The sequence below is a fragment of the Xyrauchen texanus genome, chromosome 31 (genome assembly GCF_025860055.1).
Source record: "Xyrauchen texanus isolate HMW12.3.18 chromosome 31, RBS_HiC_50CHRs, whole genome shotgun sequence".
Classification (NCBI taxonomy): Eukaryota; Metazoa; Chordata; class Actinopteri; order Cypriniformes; family Catostomidae; genus Xyrauchen; species Xyrauchen texanus.
This window is the reverse complement of record NC_068306.1, coordinates 10,551,681-10,565,272: the sequence shown is the minus strand read 5'-3', so window position 1 is coordinate 10,565,272 and position 13,592 is coordinate 10,551,681. Positions and strand designations below refer to the sequence as shown.

The window sequence follows — 13,592 nt, the reverse complement described above, 5'->3', positions numbered from 1 at the left end:
ACTATCTTCATCTGTGATAAATGACTCTGATGGTTCCTGATGGGACAAGTTCATCTGTCACCGTCATGTTGTTTCCGTCTAAATTTAGCTTTATTAATCAGCATGTTACGTGTCTTTCATGGCAGTTTTTCATTTTGTGAAAATTAATCAGATGTCATCTGATTATTTGTTATAGTTCATAAAATTCATTAGTTACTAATTAAGTACTAGACAGGCTAGTAGAGTTCTCTGCTTTTAATGAGAATGTTCCCATATTTTGTGCTCCGTTATTAGATTATCACTTAAGGGAAATTTTAAAAAGGTCCATTTAGACTTTAACATTTTCTAAATGTTCTCTCTGGGGTTGCTGGGAAGGAAATATAGAGACCTCTTGACATTTTAATTGAATACCCCTGCCTTAGAGGACTATTCCAGATTCAATCGACAGCGTTTGTGGCATAATATTGGTTACCACATATTATTTTTTCTCATCCCTCTTTTTCGTAAAAAAAAAATTATTTGGATTACTGAGGCACTTTTTGAATGTAAAAATTCTGCTTCAAAAGTAAACTTGTTCTTTAGTGTGATAAAATGTCTTGCTAACGGTTTTTTACATTTTAGGGCATTATCATGGCAATTTATACAACAGCTCAAATAACGAGTTTTAATGAATTAAGTGCTTTTGTAAAATTGTAAGCTTCAAATTTCTGTCTCTAAACCCTCCAAAAATTGGCCACATTCATGTCCATTGCGAGTTTCTCACTGTAGTTGGAGTGAGGCACCTACAATGGATGTGAATGTGGCCAAGACTTATTTTTTTTTTTAATAAAGAAAAGCAGTGATGAGTTGAAATAATTTTGTTGTGGTGATCAACATTATAACCCATTCTGTTGATTTGGGCTTAACTTCTATTGAACCTGAAATGTACCTTTTAATTAAAAGTCTTTTTTGAGGTGTTATAATTTATGGTAGAGTTTCAGGTTAATTGCAGTCATTACAGCTATTCAAAATTAAAATCTTGCCAATTGTATGAATGTGTAACATCTGAAATAATGCATGTGGTCTTAAGCTGATTTTGTAATTACTGCAACTATTGCATTCTAATAATTATAGGCTATTGTTATTGTGTGGTCTTTTAAAATATTCTGTAGATCATGCGATGTGTCATGTTGAAATTACAAGATTACAACTGGAGCTGTTTCGCATATTATAATATGTTTTATATTAATGCTAAATGCCAAAATGAGTCCATGTCCTACATTGCGGTTTTCTTATTAAATGTAGGAAATCATTTAAAACATGAATGGAAGTTGGACACCAACCATTTGTTGAATAAGCTGTTGAAGATTGTCATTTATTTATTTATTTTCCCCCCATAACATCACAATGGTCAAGAGTATTCATAAAACACGGTTTCCAACTACCTTAATGTTGGGAAATATTTAAATTGTGATTTCCAAGCCTGGAAAAATCTTAAATCAGGGGTCCCCAAACTTTTTTCTATGAGGGCCACATCATTTTTCCTTTCTATAATGGAGGACCGTAGTGTAACAGAAAATGGCATGGGCCGGAGTGATTTATTGTGGAGATTTTATTATGATTTTAAGTGGATTTACAGTATTATGCCTCCTAATGCTAGATTAATTTATTATTTATGCACCATACATATCAAGTGATATATAGCCTATTAAAAGAGCATTATTACTATCGTAATGACATTTTTTCATATTCATTGCTATTGAAATCAAATTATTTACTTACTCATGCGTATTAGGCTAATCAGTGTGAACTATGGGCTTGTTTCTGGCTGGTGAGAAGTCCAATGTCAGGTTCCTGTCACAGCCAGTCTCAAAGACTGATGCAAATGTTCATCAGTGAGTCTTGATCTCATCGGATTTTTCATCAGTTTCATGCGTGAAAAGGTTTGCTCACAGATATATGTGCTGCCAAAAAGTGTGGACATCTTCATTGCATTCCTTCTGATGTTTGGGTAGGTCTCGTTAGGGAGGGCAGTATAGTATTCAATGAGACTGTTGGGCTTAAACGCGTCTTTCAGACGGAATCGCACATCAAACTCCGCCTTCAGCATTTCCAGCGCTTCCACTGACTTTTCAGCTGGGAATGGGAACACTGGTTTCTCAGCTGAGAGGCTTTGGGTAACAGGGAGCTGGGTGAAGTCTTGCTTTTGCACTTGTCCCACAAGCAGTGCTAGTTTCACCTCAAATGCTTTTATGTGGGAATACATGTCACATATTAGTTTCCCCTTGCCTTGGAGCTGCACGTTGAGGCCATTCAACATTTCTGTCACATCTGTTAAAAAGGCGAGGTCCCATTTCCATTTTGTGTCGATCAGTTCTGGGACAGTTTTGCCCTTTGTCAGAAGAAAAACATTGATTTCGGGTAGCAGCTCGTAAAAACGCCTCAAAACTCTGCCCCGGCTTAACCATCTAGACTTCTGTGTGGTAAAGCACATCTCCGTGAGAAGACTCCAGCTCGGACAGAAAGACTTGGAACTGCCTGTGTTTAAGTCCGTTTGCTCTGATGAAGTTTATACATGACACCACCACTTTCATAATCGATTCCCACTTCAGAACTTTGCAGCACAGTGCTTGCTGGTGAATTAGGCAGTGTACTTGTAAAGGGGGCATGAGACCTCTTTCCTCCATTTCTCTATTCATGCGTCCTATCAGTCCCCTTGACGCGCCAACCATACTAGGAGCTCCGTCAGTCGTGATGCTGGCCAGCTTAGACCAGTCTAGATCCAACTCTTCTATCGTTTGGCACACTTTACCAAAAATATCCTCCCCTGTCGTAGTACCTTTGAGACTTTTTAGGGCTGCCAGCTCCTCGGACACTTCAAAGTTTGAGCTAACTCCGCGAAGAAAAATGAGCAGCTGTGCCGTGTCCTGCACGTCATTACTTTCATCCAGCGCTAATGCAAAAAAATCTAATTCTTTCACTTTTTCCTTCAGCTGGGCATATTATACCCCATTTCTTCAATTCGTCTGGTGATTGTACTTGCGGACAGACTCGCCGCATTTAAGACGTCTTTCTTATCGGGGCACACCTCCTCCGCAACAGCATTCATACATTTCTTTACGAACTCACCATCACTGAATGGCCTACCGCAGGTTGCAATTAGTTTAGCTACCTGAAAGCTAGCTCGAATGGATGACTGGTTCAACTGGGTTTGCCGTCCAGCAGATAGTCCACAGATAGTCCACTTTTTAGCTTCGACACTTTGTCTGCTCTCATTTAAAAAAAATAATCACTTGTCCACTTTTGGTTAAATACCCTGCATTCTGAATCAACTTTTCTCTTTCCCAACCGTTTGGCCATTTTGTTGTCACTTTAAATTTTCTTGCTGGATCGCGTGCACGCGCTCGATCACGACGGAACGTTAATCCGGGTGAATCTAACAAATAATTTGGCTACTTTAATAATTATAACTAAGGGAAATTTTATTTTGAAAGCCAATATGTATTATCAAATACAAATATGATATGATTAAAACATATTTAAAATTAAATTGTAAAAATATTTCTCTGCATGGCTTTGTTCAGAGGACCGGTCCAAATGTGGGGGCGGGCCGTATTCGGCCCGCGGGCCGTAGTTTGGGGACCCCTGTCTTAAATGCTCAGTTTAAAATACTGAATCTCTATAAGTCCTTGTACATGTAATGGCAGTTCATCAGCCAAAAGTTGTGGAAACCCTGTTTTTAAATGATCATGTTCTACAAAAATGTAAACGATATATAGAGTAGGATCTTCAATCTATGGTTTAATGTTAAAAAGCAGAGAATAATTCAATGATTTCAGGCCTCGTGCAAGCATGGTTTTTCTTTTTTAAAGGATTTTTTGGTACATAGCATAATAATTGAAAGAGCATTTGTAAATGTCAGTTTGGCTTTTTGATTTTCATGCAACAAATCAAGGAGGCAATTGTGTTGATATACTATTTTTTAATAAATGAAATGTATCCTTGTTAATGCTGTTTGTGATAAGTAGATTTCTCAAGAATCAGCCAGAACCAAATAAACTGGACAGTTTTATTTTGACAAGGGTAAAACCAATGTTAAAATGAAATCTGATCTAAAATGCTACCTTTTTGCCAATTTGTTGATGAGGGTCACAAATGAAGTGCAGAGGGAACAAATTAAGCACTGAAATTAAAATCCCCCTCGTTAGAAAAGATCACATGTGAAGGGGAAGGCCAAAATACAAAAGTTTAAAAAAAGGCTTCATCAAGTGATCAAGCTTAGCAATAATCTACATACATTATTAGATGTATAATACAAAAAATAAAAACTCCCATGTTTTTAGTCATGATGCCTGCTCTGGTTCAAGTATATTAACCCTTCTGTTAAGTTATCACTTCTCTGTCATCAAACACTCAACCATTTAGCAATGATAAAAAAAAAAAAAAAATCATCCTTCAAAAACAAAATGCAGAAAAAAAACACATTTTAAATCCTACCAATACATATAGACTGTATAAATACATACATAAATATACTTTACATACAACAGCCAAAACTTTGAAAAGGGGAGGTGAGAGGAGGATGATGGTAGTGTGTATGGTTGCCCTTCTGCTCGGCACATCGTCAGGTGCGAGACGACACCTGCTCTGTTGATTGCGCTCAGTTGCCCCAGTATGGGGAGCTGCCATAGTTGGACTTGTTGACCTGGGTCTTCTGCTGCATGGTGCTGGACTGGCTTCTCTGGCTCGGCCCACCCTGCAAGAGCAAGCACATAATTAGACAACTGAGTTTACAAGCCTTGGCCAAGATTATCTTTATTCATGATGAGGGTGAAATATTACGGTCTTGACACATTTGTATTTGCAATCATGTTGATATAATACAATCCTGGGCCAAAAAAAAATGGGCCACGCCCAAAACGGCAAAACATTAAACTTTTAACGGTCTCCACAACAAATCATTGCTCAGGAAATTAGCCAGAATTAAACAAATGCACTCCTGGTGCACTTCTGTGCCACCATTTGGTCATTAACTTTGTCTGCAGTGAACTGTTTGGGAAAAGCTGGAAACAGGGAAATTAATTTAAATAGTCTTGAATGCAAAGGTCCAATCATTATAAAATTCAAACTTTAACACATGTCTTATATTCTGTACACAATTGTATCTTCTGGGATGTTGTTTTTTTTTCTTAAAGGTAAAGTCATTAGTTCAAAGGCCTGATAAAAAGCTCATAAATGGATCCAGGAGTGATAGAGCCAGGTGAGATCTATGCAGTGTTGTGGGTTCCAAGGTAAAGAGAAAATCTGCTCCAAAAAAGCAAAGTATCATGCAGGGATTGCTGTGAGAAACCACATGGCTAGTCTGTGACAGGCCAACTGTAGCTATTCTGAAATTTACAAGACTAAAGACAGAGAAAATCCCTATTTCTCTATTCAGCTATTAAGAGAATAGGTCAATGCATTGAATCAACAGGTGATGTTGCCAGAAATAAAGGATCTGGAAGGCCCAAAGCCTCTTCATGCAGGGATGAGCACCTGCTGAAACTCTCAAAAACAGGGAAAAAGCCTGTCAGCAGAATTCAAGACCTCAGAAAACAACTCTTTCGAGAAGAACAATAACCAGAAGGTCATCTAATGCAGGTTTTATGTCTAGAAGATGTGTTAAAAGGTCATTGCTGTCTCAGAAAAACAAAGACAGAATGAAGTCTTTGGCAGAATATGGAAAGCTTGATTCAGAGTTGTTCAGTAGAGTTGTGTGGCGTGATGAATTACATTTGAGTTGCATGGTGATGCTCTAGAAGATCTGGTGAGAAATACAATAGTGAATGCATCTCTACCACAGTGAAGCATGGAGGAAGAGGTGTCATGGTATAGGAAGCCTTTTCAGCTGCTGGTACTTATGAGCTATTCACTGTGAAAATTAAATGAATGCTTTGGAGTACAGGAGAATATTGCAGAAAGGCTTGCTTGCCACAATAAAAAAAAAGTTGTTTTCTGAGGAGGAATGCCCAGATGTTATTTTTCACAATGCACCTGACAACACTGTAAAGACTACCAAGAAATGGCTTGAGAACAAGTCCATCAGTCTCATGTTTTGTTCTGGTCAGAGTCCAGATTTGAACCGTAAACACCTTTTAACTATTTGAAGCCATCAACATTGAGTGGAAAAACATTGAATCTTTCTGTAAAAAGCTGTCTGCAAGTTGAAAAAGTTTTTTTTTTATACCAAAACTATTTCACAACAGATGCCAAAATGTAAAGTTTTAAAGTTATCTGAATAAAAACCTGAACGAACAGTCAAAATGTATATTACCTAAAACTTTAAATAAAAGAAAAAAACACCAATAATTCAAACTTGATGTGAATAAGTTGAGATGCATAATTTCATTTGAAATGTTTCATGCAAACTGAAACAGCCTTAACCGACTGAAAAAATAGGTACAGAGTGAGAATAATTATGAAAGAGACTGACCTGTCCATCTTGGGTGAGGTGATGGTGGAGCAGCTGTGAGTGGGGCTGCTGGTGGGGCGGCAGAATGTGAAGGAATGGAGCGGGAGCGTAACCGGGGGCCGCACCAGGGGTCAAAGTTCCTGTTCCACCCAGAGCCGAGGGGAGGTTGAAGGGAGGAGGCGTGCCAGTATGGAAACCCTGCTTATCGAATGACTGCAGGAGAAAAACAGTGTTAGTCATTATATATACACACACACATTATTATATGACATAAATGTATTCTTTAAAAATATTAGAAACTACAGGAAGAGGTTTGTTTATTTGGATGGATGTTGTAGAGGAAGGCAAGTTTTACCGGAGTCTTATTGTAAACAGTTCCACTGATGTCTGGCACCCCAGAATTGCTAGACGTCACAGAGATACCTGAAATGTAAGAAATTAATTTTTACATTGAAATATAACATGGAAATTCTTTCATTATTTCTCACCCTAATATTGCTCCAAACCTTCCCTCCATTCCCCTTGGATGAGTAAATAATACAAAATGTCATATTTCGGGACTTTTCCTTTAAGTGAATTAAACGCATAAAAGCTTCTGAAGATAGAGATGTTTGCTTGTACCTTTTACTGGGCCAGTGGCAACAGATTTGGCCTGTGTTTGAGAGGAGTTAATGTAGCCTTTACTGTACTCCGTTCCTGCGGGGCCTTGCGTCAGGTCATCATACCCTTGAAAGAAACAATACTTTAAACAAACTCACAGCTGAGTATACAACATTTCATCTAAATGTTGGTGCGTTTACTCTATGATTAAGCCAATATTTATGTGACAGCATAAATGTTGACCTGGTTAAGCTGTACTCACCTGAGCTGAAGGCGTGCTGGCCATAGCCACTGGGCTGCTGGAATGGAGTCGTGGGGTTGCTGAGCCCCATGCCATGCTGCTTGGCGGAGGCAGGGGGCACGAACATAGTGGGGCCATACTGGAATGCACTGGGCATGCCGGGCATCCCGGGGTAGTAGGGGAGGCCCGTGTAGCTGTATCCGGGAGGCAGAGCAGCATTTAGGAAGGTCTGCTGGGTATTGTGGTGGCCCTGAGGCTGGCCCTGTCCTTGATTCTGAGCCTGCAGAGGCTGCGCTGTCTGTGGGGCGTGAGCTGCAGACAGACTGGTAGAGGGTGCTGGTGAGGTGGATTCACCTCGACCAAACTTTGTGATGTCACCTACAGTAAGTGGAGAGAAAAGGATTAGAGAATCTGTTGTTTTACCAAAATACCAAGAGGTAGGGCTGGGTATCAATATGGATTTCCTGATTCGATTCTGATTTACAAGTTCTTTATCCGATCCAAATTTAATTTGATTTCAAGTAATTTGGGTTATATTAAGTAGAAGAAGGGCCTTTGTAAGAGAGGTAACCAAAAACCCGATGGTCACTCTGGTTGAGCTCCAGAGATCATGTGTGGAGATGGGAGAAACTTGCACAAGGACAACCATTACTGCAACACTCCACCGATCTGGGCTTTATGGCAAAGTGGCCAGACGGCAGACTCTCCTCAGTGCAAGACACATGAAAGCCCGCTTGGACTGCAGGGATGAAGAAAAGCTTAATGCAGCAATATACAGAGATATCCATAATGAGAACATGGTCCAGAGCGCTCAGGACATCAGACTGGGCCTAAGGTTCACATTCCAACAGGACTAAGCACACAGACAAGACAATGCAACAATGGCTTAGGGACAACTCTGATAATGTCCTTGAGTGGCCCAGCCAGAGACTGGACTTCAACCCAATCAAACATTTCAGGAGAGACCTAAAAATGGCAGTCCAATGACGGTCCCCTTCCAACCTGACAGAGCTTGAGAGGATCTGCAGAGAAGAATGGCCAAATACAGGTGTGCAAAGCTTGTTACATCATACCCAAAAATACCTGAGGCTGTAATCACTGCAAAAGGTGCTTCAACTTAGTACTGAGTTAAGGGTCTGAATACTTATGTCAATGTGCTATTAAGTTTTTTTCTTTTTTTTCTCTCTCCTTTTCTCCCCAATTCAGAATGCCCAATACCCAAGTCCTCAAGGTGGTGTAGTGGCTAAAATGTGAAAAGTGAAACATTGGCAGGAGCATCAGCGCCTATTTGATGTTTCATCTGAACTGTACCACAACCGGAAGGAGAATGAGAAGAGTTGATAATTCTCTTGGACAGTCAGGTAAGCAAATAGGTCAATTTTTCAGTAGGAGATAATTTTTAATATTGTAACCAATAAAATATATGATTAAAAACATACACATCATATTCTGATATGCATAACATGATCATGCATTTGTTTTAGTATGTTGTGAAACGTAATTTGGAGTCCAAGCAGAGTCGTCGGGGATTCGTCAATAGTGAAAAGTTTTGTAATGTGTTCATCCCTGTCGCCGATTCGTTGTGTAATTTGAAACATGCAACATGACATCCATGACAAGACAGACAGTTGTGTAATATGAATGGTACCATGATCTGACATCTTTGAAAGTCGTGTAGCGTGTGAGGCATAAAAGATCAACTTTGTGACTTCAGATGAATCAGATTTGTTCAAATAAAGATTAATTGGATTTTTTTTTACCCAAGTCTAACAACATTATTTTCAGATAGGAGAATGCGTTGCATTCAAATCTTGTGATTGTGCAAAAAATCTTGCACAAATTACTGGGGTGGCTGTGGCTCAGGTGGTAGAGCGTGTTGGCAACTAATAGCAGGGTTGGCGAGTCGAATTCTGGCCCACATGACACCACATGCCGAAGTGTTCTTAAACGGTTAAAAGGTTAAAAAAGCACTCTATACGTGCAGGCCATTTACCAAATTACGATTTAGAAAAGGGATCAGTGTTGCGAAGATGCCGTATTTGCACTTTAAAATAATTGCCTGCATATTCTTGTGCACACACATTTTTGTAAAAACTAGGTAACACCTTACAACTGAGGCCCCAGATGCAATCTTAGAGGAACATTGAAGTGATTAGCGCTTTCAATAATATTTTTTAGAATTAATTTATATTTTCCTGTTAATGGCATGTTTCTCTATATGAATCAAAGTTCACAGATCAATAAAAAGTAACTAATCAATCAAGTGTAGTACCTGAGTAAGGGTTGCTGGCAAGGCTCCCGTCTCTGCCAGACAGCGTAGCAGTTGGCCCTGGGAATGCGATTCCATAATAATCCTACAGTGATCAACGAATTTGAAAAGATTGCAGACTGAAAACACAGCTGGTGATTCAATTTCATACAAATAATTTTGATTTTATATTTAATTCTAGTTTTGTTCATGTCGCTGTTTAAGCATACTCTAGTATGTATACTTCTTAAAATTTGTCATTTATTGACACTGTTGATCACAATGATTATAGTTAACTCAAATAGTCATGATTACATAAAATAATTGTGATCAGGCCAGTATGTAATGATTTCGACTGGCCTAGGTCAAGTGGATTAACATTTGGGTTTAATTATGAGAATCTGACTCACCATTGGTACTCTGGATTGGAGCATATGAAGGTCTTCATAGCCATAAATCTGCTGTTGAACATAAACAACAGAGCATTATAGATGATAAATTTACAATATTCAGTATTCAATTACTCACATACTGCACAGACTCAGCACTCATACCGGGTGAGATTATGTATACACAGCAAAAACAAATCTGTAATAATTTTTCATTCAGACGCGCACCATTTGTAATTCCATTACGCAATACACCATAAACAAATGCAACAACATTAAAACGCAACCCCAAACAAACTGGACGCAAAAAAAAATGATCCAGCTGCTTTCTAGAAGAGTGAAATCTGTTTTAAATCTGTTTTGATTTAAGAGATGGGGGTTCTTACTGGGTAGGCGGGCAGCAGACCCCCAGGTCCCATGATGTACTGGTTAGGTAACAGTGGAGGTACTCCCTGAGACAAATTAGGAGCTTTACCTAAAGTCAGACAGATGAGATAGATTAGTGAATCTACATGTCTACATTTTCTAAGGGAGTTATGGATGGGGTGAAGTCTTAAATGCAAAAGTGGCACATGAAAGGATAAGCACATTTTCAGGTTGTTGTTTTTTTTTTATATAAATATGAATGGATGCTTGAATGCACTTTGTACACATGTAGACAGGACAATTATGGCCCCAGCACACTTCCTACAAAATCGAAGAATAAACAGGTGTGACATCATTTAAAACTAAATCTGGCCAAAAATAAGGTGTTTTTGAGCTTGTTTCAGTGGCTTGTAGCTACTTGCCAGGGCAAACTTCCAGGAAAACTTCTTCTGCCATTGGTCTACCTTGAGCTCCACCTAATTTGAGGCCAACAGCTAATTCCCATTCATTCAGTTAAGATTGGTCAACATGAACACAGGCGTTCAGAGGTATTAATGGGGCAGTGGTGGCTCAGTATGGGGCAGTGGTGGCTCAGTGGTTGAGGCTCAGGGTTACTGACCAGATGGTCAGGGGTTCAAGCCCCAGCACCACCAAGATGCCACTGTTGGGCCCTTGAGCAAGGCCCTTAACTCCAGGTTGCTCCGGGGGGATTGTCCCTGTAATAAGTGCACTGTAAGTCACTTTGGATAAAAGTGTCTGCCAAATGCATAAATGTAAATGGTGCAAACTTACCTACACCTCTATGATCGTTCATGTAGAGACATTTTCCAAGAACATGTCATGCAATTAAATTGTATTTGTTTAAATTTAAACTAATTAGTCTACTAAAGGAATAAAGTGCCCACTCACTCATGTGGCATCTGCAGACAAAAGCCATTTACACATCTGCCCAAAGAAAGATATGCCTCTTACTGATACTGGGTGAATTCTACTCAGAGTGTTGCATGAAGTCATTGATAATCAAATTTAATGTCATATTAGTTAATGTTTTACATGTAGTCTTGAGCATCCTCATATTTAAATGTACCACTAAACACCTCCCCATAGCGTTACCAGTGTCTGAATGTTCGCAAACAGTATATCATTGCTCAGCTGTTTCGAACTTCTGTTTGGCTCAGAGCAAATAATTAAGAAGAACTTCTCTGTGAGTGTGCTGGGGCCTTTACAGACTTCTGCCCATTAAAATGGTTTAGAAACATCTAGGTGTGTGTATGGTAGTACTGCAGTACCCAACCTTTAAAATAATGGCAGTGTTACAACATTTTTAAAATGATAGTTTCATTATTACTCAGTACTTTTTTTTTTGGATCAAAACAAATTTAAATTTTTGTCAAAGTTATGTCTGCAATAACATAAAAGCTAGATTAAAGTGCCAACCCCCAAATATATGCCATTCTGATGCTGCTTGTGTCGCTCATTCAATGCAAGTCTGTGGGATTTGTTTTCTTCTTTTTGTTGTCTGTATTATTTTCATGCAAAAATTACTTGGATAAGTAGCAAGCACAGTAAAAACAATAACATACATAAGGACTGCGTCTTATAAATTAGTGTCTCTACCATGCTTTAAACAAGCAAGCCAATAATTAAGAACATAAATAAAATTATATTTTGTGATACTACTTGGTATCTTACTTGAGCTAGTATAATTTTGTAAGGTATGATCAAATGAATCTCCATGCGAGTGCTCTCTCACCACTGGAGGAAGACAGTAGCTGGGTGGTCCTTACACCAGAAGGCATGATACCATTTGTGCCCTGACCCAGAGCTCCAGACCCATGCAGACTGTTGCTGCCACTCATTGAGCTGCTCATACTGTTGCTGGGCGGAGCGGACACAGACAGGGAGAACGGCATCGACGAGGGAGCAAGAGAGTTCACACTGTCCACACTTGTATACTGTGGAAACATACAAACAGAGGTGGTGTTAGAGACAGTGGAGATGGCGAGGAGATTGTGCGTGTCTGTGTGCCCTGAAAAACTCACTGCAAGTGAAGAAGTGGTGCAAAGTGCCGAGACAGAGGAATGGCCACTGTTCAAGTGACTACAGGAGAAAGAGACAGAGATTTACAGATATAATCAGCCCCATCATTGGATATGAGGCATAAGACCAAACATTCTTCCCATGAAAACAAATAAAAATTGACTACAGTTACTTTCTAAATAAATGTGCTTGGTCTTATTCTAAACATATAACAAATATTATGTTTTCCTAATCTTATAAAAACATACTTTCATATTCATCCTCTGAAAATACTTCTATTTCTGATGAAATAACCAAGGTTATATAAAAATAATATCAGTCCATTTTTTACAATCCAATCAAATCCTGATGGGAAAAAAAATCATTTCCACCCTACATCTTTGCCCACTTCATTTTTTTTCCTCATTTAGAAATATCTCACATTATGTAGGTTAAATGTGTGAATAGGGCTGCCAATACAACCATATATCAATATAGCACAATTCTTTATCTTCACATTATTGCAAAGATATTTTGGATGATTGCATCCTTTTTTTATTATTATTTTTATTTGTGCATTTATATAACTTCCTTTAGTTCAATTAAAGAAGCATGGTCATAAATAAGTGGATCCTCTAAAACCAACATTTAAAAAAAAAAAAAAGCTTCTATGATGTGCAGTAATGTGATGTGAATCATGCAAGAGAAATTAGAACCGGTCGCACATATGGTCTTTCATGGAAACACTGGGTTTCGCTGCAGTTTCAATTGTGATCCAATTAAGATACAGTGGTCCAACGTGATGTATTATATTAATGAAATATGTTTTGCGATGTGCATCAGTTAGTTTGCCATCCCCAACCCATGAAGTTTCATGGCGTCTTCAATTTAAAATGTATGTATGATACAAAAAAGCTACTACTTGCTCACCTGCTGAGGGGAGGTAAGTTGGCAGAAGAAATCTCAGAAGCCGGACAGGGCAGAGAAGAGCTGTGTGGGGTAACAGAAGGGGGCAACAGAGAAGATGGGACAGAGGGGGCAACACTTGTGCTGTTGACCAGAGATGGAGATTCTCGTTTTGGAGTGGAGGAACTCGATGTAGCTGAGGGGAGAGGAGGATGGCATAAATGTGTGTCATATAATAAATAAACAAAAGCAGTTAAAGAGTGTTTTAAGTAATAGCTTAAACCCCACTCTAATCCAGAACACAGAAAGAAGAGTAAAACCAGAGTTTGACTTACTGTCTAAAGCAGCAGAGGTCCGCACACCATTAAAACCGTTCTGTCAGAGTGACAAACACACAAAGCATTGTGAAGTATA

At 38.9% G+C, this 13,592-nt stretch overlaps 1 protein-coding gene across 2 annotated transcripts in view; it reads right to left on the bottom strand.

The window, feature by feature from the left end:
• Positions 1-3,953: 3,953 nt before the first annotated feature.
• LOC127624682 (ubiquitin-associated protein 2-like) overlaps positions 3,954-13,592 on the bottom strand; it is a 35,191-nt gene continuing 25,552 nt past the window's right edge. The window contains exons 16-27 of one of the 2 annotated variants that reach the window (XM_052099514.1): positions 13,514-13,553; positions 13,203-13,374; positions 12,296-12,353; positions 12,007-12,208; positions 10,274-10,362; positions 9,909-9,959; positions 9,523-9,604; positions 7,272-7,628; positions 7,031-7,135; positions 6,765-6,832; positions 6,431-6,622; positions 3,954-4,714 (exon numbers count right to left, since the gene is read on the bottom strand). In XM_052099514.1, coding sequence (XP_051955474.1) covers positions 4,619-4,714; positions 6,431-6,622; positions 6,765-6,832; positions 7,031-7,135; positions 7,272-7,628; positions 9,523-9,604; positions 9,909-9,959; positions 10,274-10,362; positions 12,007-12,208; positions 12,296-12,353; positions 13,203-13,374; positions 13,514-13,553 — 1,512 coding nt within the window. In that variant the 3' untranslated portion in view covers positions 3,954-4,618. The remainder of the gene's footprint in view (positions 4,715-6,430; positions 6,623-6,764; positions 6,833-7,030; positions 7,136-7,271; positions 7,629-9,522; positions 9,605-9,908; positions 9,960-10,273; positions 10,363-12,006; positions 12,209-12,295; positions 12,354-13,202; positions 13,375-13,513; positions 13,554-13,592) is intronic. The other variant, XM_052099513.1, reaches the window with a different exon arrangement.